Genomic DNA, 25,771 nt, shown 5'->3' with positions numbered 1-25,771 from the left:
GACCGGCTGTTGATACGGGAATATACAAGGTTTCTCTCCACAAGGCCAGACCGGAGAAAATATTGCAGTGTTTCCGTCACTGGGGGTACCACAGTGATCCTTGCAAGCTGCTTAAATTCCCGGCCAGCAGAACAGTGAGGAAATATCCCTTACCACAGGTGTAATTATTCAAATCCACAGCCTTGCAGGTGCCAAAGATCTGCTTGTGTTTCTTGCTGGGGGTCTGTTGTGTGGGACCGGAAAGCGCAAAGCACGGCCACGGAGAGGAGATTTTTAGGCAGCAAGGCATAGCCACGTTATTTGCACCGAAGAAGATTGGCAGATAGCTGCCCAGCCGTTTCTTTCATTGCAAGAAAAGGCCGCCAATAACGGATCTGCAGCGTTGGCAAGGGAGGAGCCAGTTTCCATGGCAAGTGAGTACCAACAGGCCGGTGGCAAATGTTTGGCCTGAGCCGGCTGTTCGTTAGCAACATCCTAGAGAAACACAAGGTGGTTTTCTCCTTTATATAAAGGGCTGCGCTTTGCACCAGATTTTCATGACTGTAAATTAAACATCACCATCAGACTGTGATCACTTGTTGATAATTTTTTTTTTTTTTATTTTTTTTGGTTTCTCGCAGCGCATGTCTCATTGTTAATCCAGATGTTGCTTGATCTCTTCCAATTGCTCTTGAGAGGAGCCGACACACCAGTGAGCACCCACTAGACGACCACCACCCTTTTACCGGGCGCCTTTCTGAGGTGCGCAGCATGACAGAGCTCCACGAAGCCGTGGCGTTGGGGGACTATGACCTGGTGGATGAGATTTTGAGGACAGGGCGCTGCGACCCAAATCACAAGGATGTTGACTGGCATGACAGGACCCCGCTGCACTGGGCTGCGGCAAAAGGTAAGGGCGCTCCCTTACTCTGGGAACCACGGCATTAGCATCCCAACAGGTGATGCTGATTGCAATCATGTCTTGCTGTGATAGCAATTAACGCTGGTGATAGTCACAGCTCGTTATCTGATCCTTTTGTCCTTAATGAGGCAAAAGAGAAAAATACCGATTTAAATGGGAACTTTGCCTTCAAAATAATGTATGGAATTACCACCAAAGTGATTTTTTTAGGGTTTTTTTTCTGTCACCTGTGAAAATTTGCAAATTATGTGATATGTACGTATAGCATGCCTGCTTGTCCGGCACATCATTACTTCTCTAAGAGGTGGCTTCATGCAGTGCAGAGGAGTTATTTCCCATGTGTGCCCGCATAAATGAGCAGAACGTCAGACCCACTGAATTTATACCAGGTATTTATCAAACCCGATAGAACAAAATAATTACAGTGTGTTGTAAATTGCTCTGCCTTTATCCCATCTGGTCGAATGAACAAGACAGGACCCGAGTCGTTTGCAGCTCCCATTTGGTCCTTCATCGTCAGAAGTGTCTGTTAAAGTCAAATACCCCTTTGCAGCCCCGAGAAGAGATTAATGCAACAATATATATAATGTATAATTGTACACTGTGTCAAATGGGAAACTGGACCCGTGTGTGTTACACGTTGGGATCTCACATCATGGCATCTGTCTTTGCTCAGAAATCAAGTGTGTGATTTCCTGGTTTGCACTTGACACCGTGCTTTCCATTTGCCCTGATTACTCATTTGGGCAGCAAAAAAAAAAAGAACTGAGCTATTTAAAAAAAGCCGTTTCATGTATATATAGATATACATCAACATAATATACAAAAAGTTAATATGTGATTAAAAATGTAAATTGTCAAAGCATGAAATCGAGGAACGAGGATTTGTAAATGCTGTGACCGTCTCTGATTGATAAATTCAAAATGATACGCACTGAAAACTATGGCCGGCAAGAAAAGCACATTTCCATAGCAATAGGTCATTGTGAAAGGATGACGAGAGGCTGGCGTGGCCTTGCTGCCGTTGGGAACGATCTAGCTCAGGAAAGGCAGTGGGAACTGGGGCAGAAAAAAATTTTTTTGCCTCTTTAAGCAATTCCACAAATTAGAAAAATGTGAAGGTGAATGAAAACAAGTAATTTCTCTATCTCCTGTCAAACAAACCCTTGCTTTAGTAAAGCTGTTCACAGGTTTTCCATTGTTTTAATGTTTAAATTTTATTTTGTATTGAATTAAAAAACCAAAATGAAACAACGAAATAGTTAAGACCCAATTAGTCAATGACTAGTTAAGATGTACTGTTCAGAAAATAGTAGAAAGCTTTTTTGTTTTATTGATGTTTTTGCTGTAAAATGCTTCTGGAAGCAGACTACGTTGAAAAAAAAAATCAGCATTTTCCGATGTGTATCATTTATTTGATAAATCAAATGGCCAGGTCGTGGGTAAAATCTGTCATTATATGAATGAGGGAATTATGGTCACAGAATCACAGAATGGTTCGGGTGGGAAGGGACTGTAAAGATCATCTCGTTCCAACCCCCCTGCCCTGGGCAGGGACACCTCCCACTAGACCAGGCTGCTCCAAGCCCCATCCAGCCTGGCCTTGAGTCAAGGCCAATGATCAAGTGTGTGTGACCGTCTTCTGCATCCTGAAGGTTTAAAGCCTAACGCAGGTGCACCTTCTCTCTCTGTTTTGCTGCCCAACGCCAGGGCAATCGGAGCTGGTCAAACTCCTCGTGGACCACGGTGCCCGGCATTGCCTGCGGAGCGATGTGGGCTGGACACCGGCTCACTTTGCTGCCGAGTCGGGGAGACTTGGAGTGCTCCGCACCCTCCATTCCCTGCACGCTGCCATGGATGCGGCCGACCTCTTCGGCGACACTCCCAAGAGGCTTGCGGAAATCTACGGTCACCAAGACTGCTCCAGGTTCTTAGAAACGTGAGTAACGATGGCCCGTCCCACTGACGGGGCTGATGGGGCTCCAGCAATGAAAATTAAATTGGCTGCTGTAGAGAGGACCAGAATGAATACGAGTGTGTTACTTATCTTTCCACCTAAAGCCTATTAAAGCCATGGAGCACAAGTAGTAGATAAGCAAATAAGGATCTTTGTCACAAGGGAGCCATTGGCAAGACATTCATTCCTTCTGCTGCCTTCTCTGGTTTGCCTTGGTATGTTTTCAAAGTCATTACCACTTCATGACATCATTGTTTTTGTAAGGATATTACAGAGCGATTATTAAGCAATGGAAGTGAAAGCAAGAACTAACAAGTGTTAACCCTTTAGATCGGTGAATACTGAATACACAGGTTGAATTTAAGAACAGCTCTTTAGCAGTTGATGTTAGCGTATGTATATCACTTGGCTTTTCTTGTAGTAACAAACAGAACCATCCTTTTTTTTTTTTTTTACATAATTATTGAAAATTATACCATTTGATCCGTTAATAGGATGGCCACATATAACTTCCAAATTTCGGAAAACTCCTTATTGCCTTAACTGTTTACAGTTATCACTGTGGCGCCCAGATGCAGCGAGTAATATGCTTTTAAAGGGTTCCCAGTTACCGTTCCTGTTTTTCAGCCACTGATTTGGCTCACGGGTATTTTCATCCTGTTTCTCTGGATCAGGGTGCTGTCCTGAAGAGGTCTGAGCCGTGTCCCACACCTCCATCTCTGTAAAGCAGTGTGGCAGATCACCAGAGGCTAACCAGCGTCTTCAGCGACAATTGTAGTCCCACACATTACCTGGTATCTCAATACATTGCTTGTGAATCATAGAATCATAGAATCATTTAGGTTGGAAAAGACCCTTGGGATCATCGAGCCCAACCATCAACTCCACTCTACAAAGTTCTCCCTTACACCATATCCCCTAACACCACATCTAAACAACTCTTAAACACATTCAGGGATGGTGACTCCACCACCTCCCTGGGCAGCCTATTCCAGTGTCTGACCACTCTTTCTGGGAAGAATTTTTTCCTAATGTCCAGCCTAAACCTACCCTGTTGCAGCTTGAACCCATTCCCTCTTGTTCTGTCGCTAATTACCTGTGAGAAGAGACCAGCACCAACCTCTCTACGGTGTCCTTTCAAGTAGCTGTAAAGAGTGATGAGGTCTCCCCTCAGCCTCCTCTTCCCCCAACTAAACAGTCCCAGCTCCTTCAATCGCTCCTCATCAGATTTATTCTCCAGGCCCTTCACCAGCTTCCTTGCCCTCCTCTGCACTCGCTCCAGCACCTCGATATCTCTCTTGTATTGAGGTGCCCAGAACTGGACACAATACTCAAGGTGTGGCCTCACCAGTGCTGAGTACAGGGGGACAATCACCTCCCTCCTTCTGCTGGTGACACTATTTCTAATACAAGCCAGGATGCCATTGGCCCTCTTGGCCACCTGGGCACACTGCTGGCTCATCTTCAGCCGCTTGTGAATTAGAACCCCCAGGTCCTTTTCTGCCAGGCAGCTCTCCAGCCACACTGCCCCAAGCCTGTAGTGATGCATGGCGTTGTTGTGGCCCAAGTGCAGGACCTGGCACTTGGCCTTGTTGAAGCTCATTCCATTAGCATTGGCCCATCAGTCCAATCTATCCAAGTCTCTCTGTAGAGCCTCCCTATCCTCATGCAGATCGACACTCCCGCTGAGCTTTGTGTCATCTGCAAACTTGCTGATGATACACTCTATGTCCTTATCAAGGTCATCAATAAAGATGTTAAACAGAAATGGTCCCAACACCGAGCCCTGAGGGACACCTTTTGTCACCGTCCACCAGCTGGATTTAACTCCATTGACCACCACTCTTTGTGGCCATCTGTCCAGCCAGTGCTTGATCCAGCAGATCGTATGCTCATCCAGGCCATGAACAGCCAGTTTTTCCATAAGAATTCTATGGGGAACAGTGTCAAATGGTTTTCGAAAGTCTAGGTAGACAATCATAGAATCATAGAATCATAGAATCATAGGGTTGGAAGGGACCTCTGGAGATCATCTAGTCCAACCCCCCTGCCAGAGCAGGGTCACCTAGAGCAGGTTACACAGGAACACGTCCAGGTGGGTTTTGAATGTCTCCAGAGATGGAGACTCCACCACCTCTCTGGGCAGCCTGTTCCAGTGCTCTGCCACCCTCAGGGTAAAGAAGTTCCTCCTCATGTTTAGGTGGAACTTCCTATGTTCCAGTTTGTGCCCATTGCCTCTTGTCCTGTCCCCGGGCACCACTGAAAAGAGCCTCGCCCCATCGTCCTGACACCCACCCTTTAAGTATTTATAAGCGTTGATAAGGTCACCCCTCAGACGTCTTTTTTCCAGACTGAAGAGACCCAAATCCCTCAGCCTTTCCTCATAAGAGAGGTGTTCCAGTCCCCTAATCATCCTCGTAGCCCTCCGCTGCACCCTTTCCAGCAGTTCCCTGTCCCTCTTGAACCGGGGAGCCCAGAACTGGACACAGTACTCCAGGTGCGGCCTCACCAAGGCAGAGTAGAGGGGGAGGATGACCTCCCTTGACCTGCTGGCCACGCTCCTCTTGATGCACCCCAGGATGCCATTGGCCTTCTTGGCCACAAGGGCACATTGCTGACTCATGGTCATCCTGTTGTCCACCAGGACTCCCAGGTCTCTTTCCACAGAGCTGCTCTCCAGCAGGTCAGCACCCAACCTGTACTGGTGCATGGGGTTGTTCCTCCCCAGGTGCAGCACCCTACACTTGCCCTTGTTGAACTTCATAAGGTTTCTCTCTGCCCAGATCTCCAACCTGTCCAGGTCTCTCTGTATGGCGGCACAGCCTTCCGGTGTGTCAGCCACCCCACCCAGCTTGGTGTCATCAGCAAACTTGCTGAGGGTGCACTCTATCCCCTCATCCAGGTCATTGATGAATATGTTGAACAGGACTGGACCCAGTACTGACCCCTGGGGAACACCACTCGTCACTGGTCTCCAACTGGACTCTGTGCCCCTAATCACAACCCTCTGAGCTCTATCTTTCAACCAGTTTTCTATCCACCCCACTGTCCATTCATCTAACCCACACTTCCTAAGCTTCCCTATGAGGATGCTGTGGGAGACCGTGTCAAACGCCTTGCTTAAGTCAAGGTAGACCACATCTACCGCCCTCCCCTCATCTATCCATCTAGTCATGCCATCGTAGAAGGCTATCAGGTTAGTCAGACATGATTTCCCCCTGGTGAATCCATGCTGAGTACTTCTGATAGCTTTCCTTTCCTCCACGCGCCTTGAGATGACACCCAGAACGAGCTGTTCCATCATCTTTCCAGGGATGGAGGTGAGGCTGACCGGCCTGTAGTTCCCCGGCTCCTCCTTCTTGCCTTTCTTGAAGACTGGAGTGACATTGGCTTTCCTCCAGTCCGCAGGCACCTCGCCTGTTCTCCAGGACTTTTCAAAGATGATGGAGAGCGGCCCAGCAATGACTTCCGCCAGCTCCCTCAGCACTCTCGGGTGCATCCCATCAGGGCCCATGGACTTGTGAATATCTAGATGATCTAATTGGTCCCTCACTCGCTCCTCCTCAACCCAAGGGAAGTCGTCTTCTTTCCCTGTTACTTTATTCAATGCCTGGGACTCCTGAGGGCTGGGCCGAGCAGAAAAGACCGAAGCAAAGAAGGCATTCAGTAACTCTGCCTTCTCCACATCCTCCGTCACCATAACTCCTGCCTCATTCAGCAGTGGGCCTACAACTTCCCTGGTCTTCCTTTTGCTTCCAATATACTTGTAGAAGCTCTTTTTGTTTTGCTTGATGTCCCTAGCCAGGTCTAATTCCAAGGCGGCCTTGGCTTTCCTTGTTTCATCCCTGCACGCTCTGGTGGCATTCTTGTAATCCTCCCAAGGGGTCAGTCCCTTCTTCCACTTATTATAAACTTCCTTCTTCCACTTGAGCTTTTTCTGAAGCTCCCTGCTCAACCATGCAGGTCTCCTGCGTCCCTTGGCCGATTTCTTTCTCTTAGGGATGCACCGATCCTGAGCTTGGAGGAAGTGGTCTTTGAATATCAACCAGCTTTCTTGAGCCCCTTTGCCTTCCAGAGCCCTAGCCCACGGGATCTCTCCAAGCAGTTTCTTAAAGAGGTCGAAGTTAGCCCTCCTGAAATCCAAGGTTGTAATTTTACTTCTTGTTGTTTTGTGGATAGTACCCATGATCCTGAACTCAATCATTTCATGATCACAATGTCCACAGCCTTTCCCTCATCCAATAATCGGGTCATCTTGTCATAGAAGATCAGGTTCGTCAGGCAGGACCTGCCTTTCATAAACCCATGCTGACTAGGCCTGATCCCCTGGTTGTCCATTATATGACTTGTAATGGCACTCAAGATGATCTGCTCCATGACCTTCCCTGCTACCGACATCAGACTGACAGGCCTATAGTTTCCTGGATCCTCCTTTCTGCCTTTCCTGTAGATGGGTGCTACATTTGCTACCCTCCAGTCCATTGGGACCTCCCCAGTTAGCCGTGGCTTCAGGTAGATAATGGAAAGTGTCTTGGCGAGCATGTCTGCCAACTCTTTCAGCACTCTTGGATGTAACCCATCCGGTCCCACAGACTTGTGCACATACAAGCGGTGTAGCAGGTCACTGATCACTTCCTCTTCAATTGTGATGACCTCGTTCAGCTTCCCCTCCTTGTCTCCCAGCTCACGAGGCTGGGTGCCCAGGGAACAGCTAGTTCCACTGCTAAAGGCTGAGGCAAAGTAGGCATTGAGCACCTCAGCCTTTTCCTTATCCTTTGTGACTATGTTTCCCTCTGCATCCAGTAAGGGAGGGAGATTTTCCCTAATCCTCCTTTTGTTGTTAATGATTTTATAGAAACATTTTTTTGTTATCCTTAACAGCTGTAGCTAGGTTGAGCTCTAGCTGCACTTTGGCTCTCCTAATATTCTCCCTGCAGAGCTTCGCTATATCCTTATAGTCTTCATGAGAGACCTGCCCCCTCTTCCAGAGGTCATAGACTCTCCTTTTGTTCTTGAGGTCCCGCCAAAGGTCCCTATTTAGCCAGGCCGGTCTCCTTCCCCGCCTACTTGTTTTTCGGCACATGGGGACAGCCTCCTTCTGTGCCTTTAAGACTTCTCTCTTGAAGTATGTCCAGCCTTCCTGGGCTCCTATATCCTTCAGGGCAGCCTCCCAAGGGATTTTCTCCAGCAGTCTTCTGAACAGGTCAAAATTTGCCCTCTGGAAGTCTAAGGTGGCTGTTTTACTAACTCCTCTCCTTGTTTCTCCAAGAATCAAAAACTCAGTCATCTCATGATCACTGTGCCCTAGACGGCCACCAACCTTTACTTCCCGCACAAGTTCTTCCCTGTTCACAAGAAGCAGGTCCAGGAGGGCACCTTCCCTGGTCGGCTCACTTACCAGCTGTGTGAGGAAGTTATCCTCCACGCATTCCAGGAACCTCCTGGGTTGTTCCCTCTCTGCTGTGTTGTATTCCCAGCAGATATCCGGGAGGTTAAAGTCCCCCACAAGAACAACGGCAAGCGACTGTGAGATTTCTCCCAGCTGCTTATAGAAAGCTTCATCCACCTCACTGCTTTGGTTGGGAGGTCTATAGCGGACTCCCGCAGCGATATCAGCTTTATTGGCCCTTAACCTAATCCAAAGACTCTCCACCCCATCACCACTATACTTGATTTCCGAGCTCTCATAGCATTCTCTAACATACAGGGCCACTCCACCACCTCTCCTTTCCTGTCTGTCCCTCCTGAAGAGCTTGTAGCCATCGATTGTGGCACTCCAGTCGTGTGAGGCATCCCACCACGTTTCTGTGATAGCCACTATGTCATAGTTTTCCTGGTGCCTCATGGCTTCAATCTCCCCCTGTTTGTTGCTCATACTGCGTGCATTGGTATAGATGCACTTCTGATGAACTAGTGATTCCAACACCTTTTTGTGAGTGTGGGCCCCATTTCCTACCAGACCCTTCTCGGGTGCTTCCATGATTTCTAAGCGTCTGTCCCTTCTCTCAAATGAAATGGCAGAGCGAGAGTCCTCACTAGTCCACCACCCTTCAAGCCCTGGCATGCCTCCCTTGGGTTTAGTCCTGACAGGCCCAGTTGTCTCCCCTTCCCCCCTCATATCTAGTTTAAAACCCTGTCAATGAGCCTTCCTAACTCCTGCCCCAAAATTCTTTTCCCCTTCTGGTACAGGTGCGTCCCACCTGCCACCAGCAGGCCAGGTGTCTCACATAGCAGCCTATGATCAAAAAACCCAAAGCCCTGATGATAATACCAGTCCCGGAGCCACGAGTTGACCTGATGCCTCTTCCTGTTAATTTCCTCATTCATGATAGCCCCTGAAGGGATGGAGGAGAATACAACTTGTGTTCCTGACCCCTTAAGCCGCCGCCCCAAGGCTCTAAAATCTCTTTTAATTGATTTTGGTCTCCTTCTACCCACTTCATCACTACCCACCTGAAATACTAAGAGGGGGTAATAGTCAGAGGATTTTACTAGGGCCGGAAGTTTGTCCAACACATCCCTGACCCGTGCCCCAGGGAGGCAGCAGACGTCCGTGTGAAGTGGGTCAGGACGGCATATTGGCCCCTCCGCCCCCCTCGGTAGAGAGTCACCCACAACAATGACCCGTCTGCTTTTCCTTTTGGAGCCAGTGGTGATGCTGGGTCCATGGTGACTTGGTCTTTCTGACATTCCTGGCCTGGGTGTCTCATCCTCCTCTCCAACAGCCAGTTCCTCCTGCAGGACTCCATACCTGTGCTGCAAGGGTAACTGGGAAGGTGGGAGGGGCCGGGAGGGGGTTCTCCTGCTTCCCCGAGCAGGGACCTGTTTCCATTCCCCCTCTTCTCTGCGATCCCCTCCTGCTGCCTGGTGACGAGAGGGGAGGGGGTCCTCTGACTTATGTGGGGCCTCACCCTGTTCCCTCTCTCTCAGGGAGTGGGTCCATCAGTCACTCTCCCTCTCACTTTCCCTGATACTCCTCAACCTCTCCACTTCATCCCTCAGCTCAGCCACCAGAATGAGCAGATCATTCACCTGGTCACATCTGACACAGGTGTTGTCTCCGCTGCCCTCCATCGCGAGTGCCAGGCTCCGGCACTCTCTGCAGCCAGAGGCCTGGGCTCCCATATTTTTGCGTGGGGGCTCTGTCTGGTTGCCCACAGCTTTTCTAACAACAGCCTTCGACCGGGTAGCAACCATGGCTGGATCTCTACAAGCAAGTGCCAACTGTACATGCTGGAACTTGAGATGCTGAGAGCCCCCAAAGGCTTTTCCTTCCCTGGGTTTTCCTGTGAATTTACACCATAGTCCTTAACTGGCACCTTTTTCACCACTGTCACGTTCTCAAGACTGCTTGGGCACCGTAGAAATCATGCATTTTTTTATAGGCACATATCCAACTCAAAGTCTCCAGCTTGCCAGTTCAGCACAAGAGCTGCCAAGTGGCTGGGCCAACGTCTGAGGTGGCCAGTGCCTACCAAATGCCACCTTTCATTAATCCACGTAAACCTTTCTGTGGGTGCTGCCATCCTTTTGCTGTGCTCCCACAGCTTGAAATGCTCCATGCCCACCTTTAATCTTGACACAGCGTCAGCCTCCTTCCATAGGAAAAGACACCCAAACTGTGTAAAATCCCCTTGTAGAGCCCAAAAAACTTTCTAGGGGAGCCACACGTTCCTGTTTCTAAGCCCTGGCTGTTGTGGAAGCTGATGGGACTTTGGCATTTTACTTGCCCACCCCACATCCAGGACACCTCACAGCTGCACAGCTGAAGCCTCGCTGTTTACGGAGAAAACCGTCACTATTCCACACAGAATAATCAGCTCTTATTTCCCTTAGGCTTTCAGTTTAAAGAAATTTAAACAACAAGCAGCTGATATCTGAGTTTTGCAAATTAGGTTTTTTGCGACCTTGACCCTAGCTGGGATAGCCTCAGGTTTGCCCGTTCTTTGAAAATGGGGCACTTTCTTCCAGAGGAGGGTTTTCTGATTTTGTTTTTGTTTTTTTTTTTTTTCGGTTCTCAGTTCTTGGCTTGCTTAGTTTCTGTATCAGAAGAGGTAAATATTGTCCATCCTAGAGAGCGAAAGGTCTGCAGGCTTCTTGCCCTGGATTAATCATTTATGGCAATCGCTTACCTATTCAGCGCCGTCATTTTTGCACTAATCTCCCCATTAAATCCTGCTTAGCGAGTCCGGCCAAGCCTGTAGCATTTGCCGTGCTCCTGGCTGGGCAGCAGCGGTGAGGTGACGGGCAAGACTTGGGGAATTGCCAGGATGATGCTGACGGGCGATGCCTGTGGCTGACGGAGACACCGGCGCTGGTGGAGGCGGCTGGGAGAACGATTGACGGGATGAGGATTGATTGACAGGACGGTTGACACCCCCACTCTGAGCCACCAAGTCAACAGCCTAGGGCATCTTTTGTAGCTGATGGAAGGTTTTCTGGGGGGAACGGCTAATTTAAGGTGGAAAACTTGTCTTTCAGGGACGCGTACTGGCCTGACTTGACCTGCAGCTGCGTGGCTGGGAGAACTTAATACCTGGGAAAGTGCTTTGAATGCCCATGCCTAGGACGTTTCATAAGGCACACCAAGCCTGTATGATCACCTCACGGCCATAACATATCACGTGGGCAGCCAAGAGTTTATCACCAGGGCTCAGGAACCCTTTTTTAAAGCCCACCCACTCTAGTTGACAACCACAGTGGATGCCTTTACCCTCCTGCAATGGTTTCACCTCCTCGCGTCAGCAAACTTGGAGGTAACTAGGAGGAATTACTGGCATTTGTAGGATAATGTGGATTACCTTCTGCTCCCTCGGGTGTGCAGAAGGTCCCAGAGGGGATGTCCATGGTCAGGCAGTGGGTCCGCGGCTCCGGTGGGAGCTGGGCAGTTCCGATGTGTGCTGTGGGCAGAAAATGAAGCGCGCGGAGTAGGTCTGCCCTCCGCTCACGGTGTCTGTGGGGTTACTATGTAAATATGGGGGATATTTTGTTACAGAGCATCACCGTCAGTTTGGGTTATTTGCCTGTCATGCAAAAAAGAGAGAAAAGGCAATTTTAAAAACAACAGCCTGCGCCAAATGCAGGGCTGATGTGCATGTCCGAACAGGGCTAGGAGCATCCAAATCCTTCCTGAATCCCAGTTCAGCCCCCTCTAGCACCACCGTGATCCTCCCGCGCTGTGTATCTGACCCCCGGGTCTGCATGGACCTACGCCTGGGCTGAGCGACTGCTCTGAGCTGGGCACTGACTGCATCCACATGGAAATATGACATCAACATGGAAATATTACATGTATCGACAGGTAAATATTATTAACATGTAAATATTAGGAATATTCTGCTACAGAGTATCCGTACCACTCACCGAGGTTTGCATGGACATGCAAAGAACAAGAAACGGCCTTCAGAACACAGCTGCTTCTGAGTAACAAATGTGTAATTTGCATCATAATTTTTAATTTTTTTTTTCTTTTTTTTTTTTGCATGAGAAGAGCTTTACCCTGGATGCTGTGAGAGCTGCCGGCAATGGCACTGAGGTGACACGGAGACCCGTGGCTCGTGCCAGCCTCTCTGCAAAGTGCGTTGAAACCGCACCAACAGCTCCTGCTGTCTAATCCCAGGGCATATACATATATACACACACATATGTACATACACATATGTGTGTACATGTGTATATGCGTATATATACACCCCCACACACGTGTTTGTGTGTGTGTATGTGAATATATGTGCGCTTGCAGCCCAGAAAGCCAATCGCATCCTGGGCTGCATCAAAAGAACCGTGGCCAGCAGATCCAGAGAGGTGATTCTCCCCCTCTACTCTGCTCTGGTGAGACCCCACCGGGAGTCCTGTGTCCAGCTCTGGAGCCCTCAGCACAAGAAGGACATGGACGTGTTGGAGCCGGTCCAGTGGAGGGCCACGAAGATGATCCGAGGGCTGGAGCACCTCTGCTATGAGGACAGGCTGAGAGAGTTGGGGTTGTTCAGCCTGGAGAAGAGGAGGCTCTAGGGAGACCTTATAGACGCCTTTCAGTACCTAAAGGGGGCCTACAGGAAAGCTGGGGAGAGGCTGTTTGCAAGGGCATGTAGCAATAGGACAAGGGGCAATGGTTTTAAACTAGAGCAGGGTGGGTTTATATGAGACATTAGGAAGAAGTTCTTTACACTGAGGGTGGTGAGACACTGGCCCAGGTTGCCCAGAGAGGTGGTGGAGGCCCCATCCCTGGAGACATTCAAGGCCAGGCTGGATGAGGCTCTGAGCAACCTGATCTAGTTGAAGATGTCCCTGCTGACTGCAGGGGGGTTGGACTAGATGGCCTTTAAAGGTGCCTTCCAACCCAACACACTCTATGATTCTATGATTCTATGATATATACACATCTATATAGTAAGCCCACGCTATGAAGCACATCTGCATGGAGCTCAGCCAGGACAGCATTGTGCTGATGTGACAGTGCTGCTGTATTACAGAAAAAAAGGATTTTTTTCCCCCAATGTTTGGTGGTATTTTTGACAGAGTTCCATGAATACTGAGTACCTACAAAATCAGACCTCTGCAGTAGGAAAAAAGGGTTTGTCTTCTCTTGGACAAGATGTACAAGTTGGGGTGTCCGTGCCCAGGTGCTGGAAGTGGGGGTGTGGAGGGGGGGTCTCTGTGAAAAGAGACCAGGGCTGCACCACACCGGGCACACCACAAGACATATCTCAGCCCATCAGCAACCCTGGTGGCTCCTCTGGAAAATATGTCTAAGAAAGGGCAGATTGAGGAGTGAGGGAAGAAGTATGAGAAACAGCCCTGCAACACCAGCGTCAGAGCAGGAGAAGGAAGAGGAGATGCTCCAGGTCCAGAGCAGGGATTCCTCTGCAGCCCATGGAGGACCATGGTGGGGCAGATATCCACACTGCAGCCCGTGGAGGACCCCATGCTGGAGTAGGTGGACATGCTCTGAAGGAGCAGCAGCCCATGGAAAGCCTATGCTGGAGCTGGCTTATCCTGAAGGACTGCAGTCCATGGGAAGGATCCATGTTGGATCAAGGGAAGAGCAGGAGAAGGAAGCAGTGGAAGAGGCAATGTATGTTATGAACCGACCACAACCCCCATTCCCCATCACCCTGCACCACATGGGGTGAGGAGGTAGAGGAGTTTGGAATGGACTGAAGTTGAGCCTGGGAGGAAGAGGGAGTGACGGGGAGATGGTTTAGTTTTGTCTTTGTTCCTCACCATCCTAATCTATTTTCAATTAGCAATAAATTAAATTGATTTTCCCCAAGTCTGTTTGGCCCACGACAGTAATTGGTAAGTGATCTCAATGTCTTTATTTTGACCCAAAAGCTTTTTCATCGTTCTCCCCCCGTCCTGTTGAGGAGGGGCAGTGAGGGCAGCTGAGTGGGCATCTGGCAGATGGCCAAGGGCAACCCACCACAGCAGCTCCTGTTTTTTCAGCATTTTCCCCTGCTTACTGCTCATGTGAGAAAGAAAAGAAGGCCTGAGTTTTTGCCTTTGCTGATTTCTGAAAGAGAGCTGAAAGAAACTTTCAGTGACTTGAAACTTGGAGGTTGGACTAGGTGATCTTCAAAGGTCCCTACCAACCCAAACCATTCCATGATCCTATGCTGTGTGACTTGGACATGAAGGATAGATGTACTCGTTCTTTTAAAATCCCTTGGTGTCTACAAAATGCAGAAAGTTGCTATCTATTTTTTAGTTTGGGGTCACTTTTTTCCAAAATAATTGGCTGTGTCAGTGCCAGGCACGTGTAAAGATTATAAAGAGAAAGTTAACAACACTTAATGGGAAAAATATTTAAGAGCTGTGATTAACAAAACCATAACGGAGATGATAAAAAAAAAAAAAAATTCTGCTGCTCAAAGGAGCATTTTGGCCTTGATGAAAGTGGTTTTTATTTTGCTTTGGTTGTTTGCAATGGGAAGTGTAATGAAAAAACATCGACATTTCAAGGCTATAAGGAAAACTCCAGCGTAGCCTGTTTATTTTCATGTTAACTTGTACAGTGTCTTTCACTGAAGATCCAGGACTATACTCGTTTAATAGAAACTATATGAATATCATAAAAAAATTAGGACTTTGGAAAATCACAGATGCCAAGAGCAAACTCACCGCTGACTTGGAAATCCCAAGGTCTGGACGGATGATGGTTCAGTGTCTGACATCCACAGGTTTCACACTCTTGAAATCATGGAGCTAACTTGAAAAACACAGCTGAAAAACACAGCTAAAAACCCCAGCAACAGAGGAGAGTTGTGAATGACTCGTGGATGGAGATTTTGGACTGGCAAAAACGGCATCTTCTGCATAATGTTTTCCCATGCAAAATTTGAAGCACTTGAAGCACAGCCTTATTTCTATGACGTTGCTTAATTCAAGTTATTATTAAAAAAAAAAAAACAAAAACCAAACAAACAGAAATAAGCATGAATTGTGAAGTTCAGTTCTGAATTTGAATGCAAAGTTTAGAAAATTTCAGGGCTGAACTGGATTAGGATTAGATGATTTCTGAGGTTAGAAGGTCACCTATAAAAAAGAACTAGGTACGAATCCTCCCAAATTCCAGTCACCTTCAGATCTGGCATTAATGTTTTGGCATTAAGAATTTCTAGTACATACGAATGAGCAGTACAAAAAATAAAAGAAAATAGAAATGTTGCAGTTGCAGTAAGTTAATATACCATGTACAATTGCATTAAATGTGCTTAAATTTATTTAACAGCACACAAATTCACAAGATGAATCTTTGGGAGCTTTTTATGGTTAAAATTATGATTCCACTGGTAAAAGTCCAGTCTCACCATAGATCCTTACTGAAGGTTTCCCACTTCAGCCCAACTCTCACTGAGTACCTGGACACCTGGGGTGATGAATGCTGTTGGATTTGGGATGATCCTCAGTGGTTTTTCATGTAGTGCTGGCAACGGTGTTTTGACCATACAAATACACGATCCCCTTGATCCTGTAGATGGGCCTCTCATGAGCAGTGGTGTGACTGTGCTGTGCTCGGTGTCTGAAGGTACACTCTTGCTTTCTTCCCCAGAGCAGAGGTGGAGAGCAGAAACTATCGCAGGACAGCCGCAATGAAAGGAATCCCCTTAGACCAGAGAGATGAAGACTGGGAACTCAAGAAAGAAGAGCTTGAGAGAAATCCACCGTGTTCTCGGGAGAACTACACATCCTCTGCTCAAAAGAAAAATAAAAAAAAAGGGAGGAAGCAGTAGTGTGCCTGGACTATTTGGTGCCACTGAGAACTTGCAGTGCAGAGCAAAGACACTGGCAGACCCCAGGTGCATCTGCAGGGTGAAATACGGATGGACAGGAGAAGCAGATGGGCACAAGAATGCATTTTGTGATGTACTGGAAATACCACCATTAATAGGAAGCAGGTAGAAGTGCTCCTGTCTGTCTGCACTTCTATGTAAATCAGATCTCAAATATCAGGAAACTGCAGAAGGAGTTTAAATATGCCAATAATCTAACCCACTGAAATGTGTACATTTACAGAAATTACAGCAGTTGCCCATGTCGTCTGAGAGGGAAATGTTTTTGCTCTTAATTGATTCATGAAAGTATCTGGGACTGTGGTTCTGCTCACTCTGGTGCCATTTGTGGCTTTTGCTTGTTTGGTTCTGGTCCTGAGTCAACCAGGGGGCTCTGTAGAGGCTCGTAGCCTCTGGTGGTGCCTCTCTCTTTTCTTTGGGAGTGCTGTGTAGTGGCTTCTTCTGGCTGAAGAGGAGACGTTGATGTTGACCTTTTGCTGGACACATGGGTCTAACAGCCTGTATCGACCATTCCTGGCCCAGCAGAAGGGAAAACGTGCTCCCTCGTTGCTACTTTCAGACATCTGTGACTGCCAAGACACTTAGAGCACTGCCTTATTTTTAGCAGTGCCCCAGCCGTTTTCATGTCTATGCTCATAGGAATGCTGTGGAACTGGTCCTGAGCGATCCCTCTGCTCATCAACAGTTGCCATCACAAAGGTGTTTTTAAATGTTTCACTTCTCAATCATAAAAAAATTGAATTTGAGCCAAAGCAGTTTTCCATGTCATGCTAGCACTCGGCAGCCATTTGTATTGAGAGAGGTGGTGGAATCTCCGTCTCTGGAGACATTCCAAACCTGCCTGGACACGTTCCTGTGCCACCTGCTCTGGGTGACCCTGCTGTGGCAGGGGGTTGGACTAGATGATCTCCAGAGGGCCCTTCCAACCCCTACCATTCTGTGATTCTGTGAATCTGAGACTTCTGACATCTTTTATGTGTTTACTTCCCCTCCCCTTACTGCGTCTGCCTCACTTCCCCTCTGCTTGCATCAACATGATGCAGGGATTTGGGGCCATGCGAACCTCATGAAATTCAACCAGGCCAAGTGCAAGGTCCTGCACCTGGGTCATGGCAATCCCAGGCACAAATAAAGGTTGTGCGGAGAAGGGCTTGGGAGCAGCCCTGAGGAGAAGGACTTGGGGGTGCTGGTGGACAAGAAGCTCAGGGTGAGCCGGCAATGCACACTTGCAGCCCAGAAAGCCAACTGCATCCTGGCTGCATCAGAAGAAGTATGGCCAGCAGGTCGCGGGAGGTGCTCTGCTCTGGTGAGACCCCACCTGGAGAACTGTGTCCAGCTCTGGAGTCCTCAACACAACAAGGACACGGACCTGTTGGAGGAGGTCCAGCAGAGGGCCATGAAGATGATCCGAGGGCTGGAGCACCTCTGCTGTGAGGACTGGCTGAGAGTGTTGGGTTGTTCAGTCTGGAGAAGAGAAAGCTCCATGAAGACCTTATAGCAACCTTCTAGTACCTAAAGGGGGCCTACAGGAAAACTGGGAAGAGACTCTTTATCAGGAGAGCGTAGCAATAAGATGAGGGGTAATGGTTTTAAACTGAAAGAGGGGAGATTTAGATTAGATACTAGGAAGAAATTCTTTACTGTGAGGGTGGTGAGGCACTGGAACAGGTTGCCCAGGGAACCTGTGAATGGCCCATTCCTGGAGGTGTTCAAGGCCAGGCTGGACGGGGCTTTGAACAACCTGGTCTGGTGGGAGGTGACCCTGCCCATGGCAGGGGGTTGGAACTGGATGATCTTTAAGATCCCTTCTAACCCAAACCATTCTATGATTCTATGATCTCATAAAAAAAGAAGAGTAGATGAGGAGAGCAGTCACACAGAGTGGGGGAAATCATGTTTTTGCATGAAGCGGGGCAGAGAGAGGACAGGTGAGGCTGGGGTGGGAAGTGGACTCTCCACTCCACCTGTCCCCCCTGAGGTCATTTCTGCACTGCTGTTTGCAAGTCAGTAACCACCTCGGGTGAATAAAAGTGATCAACATATTCACGCAAAAGTTATAGACCAATGCAAGCAGTGATAATATTACAAAGTACAACACCACAGCAGAAATAAATGTAAAGCAAAATAGATATAAACATGTAGGTTAGTTGAGTAGTCTTGATCCGAAAATACCAAAGCCCTTCTGAAGGCTTGTGGTATTGCTGTTCCCCTTTTGCAGCTAGCCATTGTACCAGCTCTAAATTACTCTGTTATTGACAATAATTCAACCCAAGGAATTATCTACATCAAATGATAATAATAATTTGTTTAACTCATAATAATTTACTTCAAAGCATGTTAATGAAGTTTCCTTAACTTAGACGGTGAAGACAGAACATCTGTATTATTTACACGGGCTGGAGAGTTACCTTAGAGATTAAATTATGTGTTTTGTAGAACAGCAACATTTTTAGTGGGCTCCAGCTTTCAATACATTTCCTACCTCATGCAACCCTTGCACTGCCCACAGGACAGAGTCCTGCGCAGTGTCTTTTTCAGTTTTTGATTGCTGAAAATCAGAATGAGGGAATGAACAGACGGAAAAGCACACTGTAATACTAAAGAGAGAAACACCACAGGATTTGCCTTCTTTGTGGCGTAAATCATGGTCAAGATCAAACATGCAAAGTTAACGCTGTAAATGAAGGAAAAGGACAGAATAGATTTCATGGCTTTGACGTGGGCGTCCATGCTGAGGTTCTTCCCGGAGTTCGTCTGCATCTTGCTTTTGTGTCTCCAGAGAGAAAAGAGGAGGAGAAGGGCAGAAAAGATTACCGCCATGAATGCAATGGCAAATCCAACGCCACTGAGAAAAAAAAGAGGGAACAAGTGTTCATCCATTTTGATGTTCAGTTTCCAGAAATTTCCTTGGCCAGTGGAATTGAAGTTGTCACTGTGTGCTTCATCAATGCTGTTGTAGGCAAGGATGCTGATGACCAGGGAAAAAAGCCCTGAACCCAACAAGAGCCACGACACGATCCTGTCAGTTTTTCCTTTCAGGTAGATGAAAAAGGTGTTCCTGAAATTTGCAATTTTTAGGCAATAAAAAATGCAAAGACAGGCAGAAACCCACAAGTTGGAAAAATTTAAAAAGTTTTGAATAGCTGACAATATTTGGGGTATGGGGTGAACATAAAGGCACCGGGGATAAATTGTTGAAAGAAAGGAATATGCCCATGTGATGCCCAGAAAGCAAAACCTGCAGCATCCCAGAAACAGCAAGATCTTCTCATTAGAGTTAAAGCTTTTCTTTTTGAGCCAGGCAACGCAAAGCACAGAAGTCATGAAAGCGTTGATCCACATGCCAGCAAATGTCTGAAGGGAGACGATGACTATAGCCATGACATCATAGGAAGTGGCATTGAATTTGCCTTGAGAGTAACAAGCTTCCATCGTCCAGGATGGGTAGCGGTGCTGCGCCAGAACACTAGGTTGTTGCGCTAACGCTTAGCGCAGGTTGGCGGCTGCCGTTTCCCGAGTGTCACGTATGGAACGGGAGCTTTATAGAGGTGGTGGTGGTGGTGGGGATTGCGGTGCTGCTCCTATTCAGAGCAGGGCAGGTGCAGGAATGTAAATGTGCTGGGCTATTCCCTTAGCTGGTATCAGCGTCTGTCTCCGATATTTGAATTTCAGTTCAGAAGAGCTGCGTTGTGTGACACAAGCAAAGTAGATCAAAGCAGATGCTTGTCTGCAGTGGACAGCATTGTGATTAACGACCGTCGTGTGTTTGATGGCTCTCAGGATTCATGATCTGGGTTCTCCTGTCCTGTAGTCACCTCCAACAGTGACGTGGAGGGGTTCTCTCATCAAAGCACAGTCAGGGCAGCCACTGTCCTCTTTTGCTGCAGAGTCCAGGAACTGCAAAATTCAACCAAGATGCTGGAAACGGGAGTTCATTTTTATCCTTTGAGGGCACTGAAATCCATGTTCGTTTTCCCAGTGGTGATGCCTTAATTGTAAGTGCACAGCCACATGGCGGGGAAGGCGTTGATGGATAATCAGGCTTGCTTTTAAACTGAAACCTATCGAAGAAAAGGGCAAACTTAGGCATGATTCCCGGAGCCAGTGTTCAAAACTCATCTACTGAGTCTTGCGCTCTGCGAGCTTTTGAGGGTTGGTGTTGCGTGGGATGTAGGGAGTAAGAAGGATTTTCCATGGTGTTTTTGTGGAAGCCATTGGGGACTGTCATGCTAAAGGATCAAGTGCATGGATCAATGGCAGGGAAAGAAGGGAAGGGAGGTGGTGCCTGTCCTTTAAAGGCCTTTCAGGTGGGGAGATGTGTCCAGATGAGATGTTTAAGATCTGCCTCCACTGGGATATGGGATAGCGCGGAATGTCTCCTGCTGTGGAAGTGGGACTCGGTGGAGTCTGGCATCTGATGTAAAAATGCAATTGCAGCTAAAGGCAAAAAGCTAAAGGCAGTGTTCTCTGAGTGTCTAATTGTGATCAGATGACTCAAACCCTTTCTTTTTAGTGAAGGTAATTGTTTTGGTTTACTCCTGCGAGAAAAGCCGGAAAAGAGTGAAAGCTAATGGTTCAAACCCCCTTTCTTATACTTTCTTATTTACCTCTTCCCCTTTCGTTTTTGTGGGGATGGAGAGGAAGAGGGAAGGGAGTGCTGTTTTGCCCATGGAAAAGGCAACCCTTAAAATAGAACGGTTACAAACTAAGTTTTTTTGCCTTCACTTCATCTTTTCAAATTAGCGTCCCGGGGCCACTCATGCTCTCTGAGCAGAAACTCTTCATCTGTGTTGATTTCTAATAGAGAGTACATAGAAATTAGTGAGTCCTTCACACTGTTGTCCTACGAGATGACCACATCTCCTTTATTGTGGGAAAAGAATGTCTGAGAAGCCTTCTGCTAATAGCAGTACTTTAAAATCCACCAGTAGCAGAACACCAATCCACACTGGTGGATGAAAAGCTGAACATGAGCCAACAATGTGCGCTTGCAGCCCAGAAGGCCAATCGCATCCTGGGCTACATCAAAAGCAGCGTGGCCAGCAGATCCAGAGAGGTGATTCTGCCCCTCTACTCTGCTCTGGTGAGACCCCACCGGGAGTCCTGTGTCCAGCTCTGGAACCCTCAGCACAAGAAGGACATGGACGTGTTGGAGCCAGTCCAGCGGAGGGCCACGAAGATGATCCAAGGGCTGGAGCACCTCTCCTTTGAAGGCAGGCTGAGAGGGTTGGGGTTGTTTAGCCTGGAGAAGAGAAGGCTCCATGAAGACCTTATAGCAGCCTTCCGGTGCCTGAAGGGGGCCTACAGGAAAGCTGGGGAGGGGCTGTTTGCAAGGGCATGTAGCGATAGGACAAGGGACAGTGGTTTTAAACTAGAGCAGGGTGGGTTTATATGAGACATGAGGAAGAAGTTCTTTACACTGAGGGTGGTGAGACACTGGCCCAGGTTGCCCAGAGAGGCGGTGGAGACCCCATCCCTGGAGACATTCAAGGCCGGGCTTGATGAGGCTCTGAGCAACCTGATCTAGTTGAAGGTGTCCCTGCTTACTGCAGGGGGGTTGGACTAGATGACCTTTAAAAGTGCCTTCCAACCCAACACATTCTATGATTCTATGAAAGGTTGTTCTCGAAAACATGAGAGAAAAAGCCCCAGGACTTGTGTGGGGTGAATGGCTGTCCAGCAGGGATGATGCAACACTTGAGGTGACTCCCTGGAGAGCATTTTGGGTATATTTGAACTCTGCAGACCGTAGGGAAGCCTCTGAGATTTGAGGCTCCACACCTGGCAAATGTATTCCTTATGGATGAGTGTTTTAAAACAGGCAGAAACAAAAGCTGCCAAGATGCATGAGAAATACCCACTTGGCACTTGGCATGAGGTAAGGTATTCCTCTGGGCCAGAGATGGAGAAAGAAAGAACAATTCAGGTTCAGCTCTGTTCATGCTGGAACTATTTCACGTTTAGATTATCTGCTGTGGTGGGTTGACCTTGGCCAGCTGCCAGACCCGCAGCCAGCCACTCCTTCCCTCTTGCTCCTCAACAGGACAGGGGTGGAAAAGCTCACGGTTTGAGACAAAGACAGGGAGATCACTCATCAGTTACCGTCACAGGCAAAACAGACTCGACTTGGGGGTAATCAATTTAATTTATTACCATTTGAAAATAGAGTAGGATGATGAGGAACAAAGACAAAAGTAAAACACCGTACCTCCACCCACCCCTTCTTCCCATGCTCAACTTAGTCCTTCATTCCCAACTTCTCTACCTCCTCACCCCGAGCGGTGCAGGGGGATGGGGATTGGGGATTGCGGTTAGTTCGTAACACACATTGTCTCTTCCACTCCTTCCGCCTCACGCTCTTCCCCTGCTCCTTTGTGGGTCCTTCCCACACCTCGGGTGAATTAAAGAGTGATCAACATATTCACGCAAAAGTTATAGACCAATGCAAGCAGTGATAATATTACAAAGTACAACGCCACAGCAGAAATAAATGTAAAGCAAAATAGATATAAACATGTAGGTTAGTTGAGTAGTCTTGATCCGAAAATACCAAAGCCCTTCTGAAGGCTTGCAGTTTTGCTGTTCCCCTTTTGCAGCTAGCCATTGTACCAGCTCTAAATTACTCTGTTATTGACAATAATTCAACCCAAGGAATTACCTACATCAAATGATAATAATAATTTGTTTAACTCATAATAATTTACTTCAAAGCATGTTAATGAAGTTTCCTTAACTTAGACGGTGAAGACAGAACATCTGTATTATTTACACGGGCTGGAGAGTTACCTTAGAGATTGAATTATGTGTTTTGTAGAACAGCAACATTTTTAGTGGGCTCCAGCTTTCAATACATTTCCTACCTCATGCAACCCTTGCACTTCCCACAGGACAGAGTCCTGCGCAGTGTCTTTTTCAGTTTTTGATTGCTGAAAATCAGAATGAGGGAATGAACAGACGGAAAAGCACACTGTAATACTAAAGAGAGAAACACCACAGGATTTGCCTTCTTTGTGGCATAAATCATGGTCAAGATCAAACATGCAAAGTTAACGCTGTAAATGAAGGAAAAGGACAGAATAGATTTCATGGCTTTGACGTGGGCGTCCATGCTGAGGTTCTTCCCGGAGTTTGTCTGCATCTTGCTTTTGTGTCTCCAGAGAGAAAAGAGGAGGAGAAGGGCAGAAAAGATTACCGCCATGAATGCCATGGCAAATCCAACGCCACTGAGAAAAAAAAGAGGGAACAAGTGTTCATCCATTTTGATGTTCAGTTTCCAGAAATTTCCTTGGCCAGTGGAATTGAAGTTGTCACTGTGTGCTTCATCAATGCTGTTGTAGACAAGGATGCTGATGACCAGGGAAAAAATCCCTGAACCCAACAAGAGCCACGACACGATCCTGTCAATTTTTCCTTTCAGGTAGATGAAAAAGGTGTTCCTGAAATTTGCAATTTTTAGGCAATAAAAAATGCAAAGACAGGCAGAAACCCACAAGTTGGAAAAATTTAAAAAGCTTTGAATAGCTGACAATATTTGGGGTATGGGGTGAACATAAAGGCACCGGGGATAAATTGTTGAAAGAAAGGAATATGCCCATGTGATGCCCAGAAAGCAAAACCTGCAGCATCCCAGAAACAGCAAGATCTTCTCATTAGAGTTAAAGCTTTTCTTTTTGAGCCAGGCAATGCAAAGCACCGAAGTCATGAAAGCGTTGATCCACATGCCAGCAAATGTCTGAAGGGAGACGATGACTATAGCCATGACATCATAGGAAGTGGCATTGAATTTGCCTTGAGAGTAACAAGCTTCCATCGTCCAGGATGGGTAGCGGTGCTGCGCCAGAACACTAGGTTGTTGCGCTAACGCTTAGCGCAGGTTGGCGGCTGCCGTTTCCCGAGTGTCACGTATGGAACGGGAGCTTTATAGAGGTGGTGGTGGTGGTGGGGATTGCGGTGCTGCTCCTATTCAGAGCAGGGCAGGTGCAGGAATGTAAATGTGCTGGGCTATTCCCTTAGCTGGTATCAGCGTCTGTCTCCGATATTTGAATTTCAGTTCAGAAGAGCTGCGTTGTGTGACACAAGCAAAGTAGATCAAAGCAGATGCTTGTCTGCAGTGGACAGCATTGTGATTAACGACCGTCGTGTGTTTGATGGCTCTCAGGATTCATGATCTGGGTTCTCCTGTCCTGTAGTCACCTCCAACTGTCACGTGGAGGGGTTGTCATCAAAGCACAATCAGGGCAGCCACTGTCCTCTTCCGCTGCAGAGTCCAGGAACTGCAAAATTCAACCAAGATGTTCCCATAAAATCTATTGAGATAGTCCGATGGTTTTAGTAAAAGCTCTAGTGAGGTCTTCACCACCGTTTATTTATCATATTGCCTAGAAGACATCAACATCATAGCTAGGTTTGGATGCAGTCATTCAAAAATTTTATGGATCATTTAAAACAAGTCAGGCTTGACTGTGAATACGTTAGACATAGTCACTGCAGTTATAAATATATGTTGTCTATAAGCTCAAGAGAGGCGCTTAAAGAAAGCAACCCACTTCTCTGAGACTAAAAATACAAGAATTAATATGAAGCCAGATGATCCCCACGGCCTGCAAAAAATGATGAAGATCAGACTCTTGTGTGTGTGAAGAGCAACCTTATGGGCACTGGATACAATGATGCTGCCCTGCAGTGGAATATCAGTAGGAAGCAGCATTTAGTGAATGACCCACTTCACTGTATCTCATTTGCCATCACTTTCATGTCTAGAGAGGGTGAAAGTTGTAGAGACTGGGAGGCAAGGATGCATTGAGGTTCAACAAGGCCAAGTGCCGGGTCTTGGACTTGGGTCACAACAACCCCGTGCAGCGCTATAGGATGGAGAGCTGCCCCATGGAAAAGGACCTGGGGGTGTTTGGCGACAGCCAGCTGAATATGAGCCAGCAGTGTGCCCAGGTGGCCAAGAAGGCCAACAGCATCCTGGCTTGTATCAGGAACAGTGTGGCCAGCAGGATTAAGGAAGTGATCTGATTGTCCCCCGGATTGTCCCCCCAATTGTTGGCACTGGTGAGACCCCACGTCGAGTGCTGTGTCCAGTTTTGGGCCCCTCCCTAGAATAAAGACATTGAGATGCTGGAGTGTGTCCAGAGAAGGGCAATGGAGCTGGTGAGGGGTCTGGAGCACAAGTCTTGTGAGGAGCGGCTGAGGGAGCTGGGGGTGTTCAGCCTGGAGTAGAAGGGGCTGAGCGGAGACCTTCTCAATCTCGACAACTGCCTGAAAGGAGGGTGTAGAGAGGTGGGGGTCAGTCTCTTCTCCCAAGTAACAGGTGATAGGACGAGAGGAAACAGCCTCAAGTTGCACCAGGGGAGGTTTAGGTTGGATATTAGAAAAAATTTTTACACTGAAAGGGTTATGAAGCATTGGAACAGGCTGCCCAGGGAAGTGGTTGAGGCACCATCCCCGGAGGTGTTTAAAAGATGGGTAGACATAGTGCTTAGAGATATGGTTTAGTGATGGTTTTTGTCAGAGTTACTTTGATGATTGGACTCGATGATCTGAAAGGTCCCTTCCAACCCAGGCAAGTCTATGATTCTATGACATTTGTTCCTGTTTTTTTGGTCTATGCCTTTG

The 25,771-nt window shown here is 47.6% G+C and overlaps 3 protein-coding genes across 4 annotated transcripts; 1 reads left to right on the top strand and 2 right to left on the bottom strand.

Moving 5' to 3' along the window:
• The first annotated feature begins 434 nt into the window (after positions 1 to 434).
• Positions 435 to 18,442, top strand: ANKRD66 (ankyrin repeat domain 66). 2 transcript variants are annotated; one of them, XM_063330612.1, is made up of 4 exons: positions 435 to 489; positions 621 to 889; positions 2,612 to 2,840; positions 15,910 to 18,442. In XM_063330612.1, the coding sequence occupies exons 2-4, from the start codon at positions 751 to 753 to the stop codon at positions 16,088 to 16,090; spliced, it is 549 nt and encodes a 182-aa protein (XP_063186682.1). In that variant the 5' UTR covers positions 435 to 489; positions 621 to 750; the 3' UTR covers positions 16,091 to 18,442. The 2 variants fall into 2 exon arrangements, with proteins under 2 accessions (XP_063186682.1, XP_063186681.1); XM_063330611.1 differs by having other exon boundaries at positions 469 to 889.
• Positions 18,443 to 18,595: 153 nt separating this feature from the next.
• On the bottom strand, positions 18,596 to 20,899 carry LOC134512441 (taste receptor type 2 member 9-like). Its single transcript, XM_063327807.1, has one exon. It carries the CDS (start codon positions 19,580 to 19,582, stop codon positions 18,629 to 18,631), a length of 954 nt encoding a protein of 317 aa, XP_063183877.1. The 5' UTR covers positions 19,583 to 20,899; the 3' UTR covers positions 18,596 to 18,628.
• An 883-nt stretch (positions 20,900 to 21,782) lies between these two features.
• LOC134512440 (taste receptor type 2 member 9-like) lies at positions 21,783 to 24,629 on the bottom strand. The gene has a single exon (XM_063327806.1). The coding sequence runs from the start codon at positions 23,958 to 23,960 to the stop codon at positions 23,007 to 23,009; it is 954 nt and encodes a 317-aa protein (XP_063183876.1). The 5' UTR covers positions 23,961 to 24,629; the 3' UTR covers positions 21,783 to 23,006.
• Between the last annotated feature and the right edge of the window lie 1,142 nt (positions 24,630 to 25,771).

Source organism: Chroicocephalus ridibundus, chromosome 3, assembly GCF_963924245.1.
Source record: "Chroicocephalus ridibundus chromosome 3, bChrRid1.1, whole genome shotgun sequence".
Lineage (NCBI taxonomy): Eukaryota > Metazoa > Chordata > Aves > Charadriiformes > Laridae > Chroicocephalus > Chroicocephalus ridibundus.
Note: the sequence above shows the minus strand (reverse complement) of the source record. Positions and strands in the feature narration are given on the sequence as shown.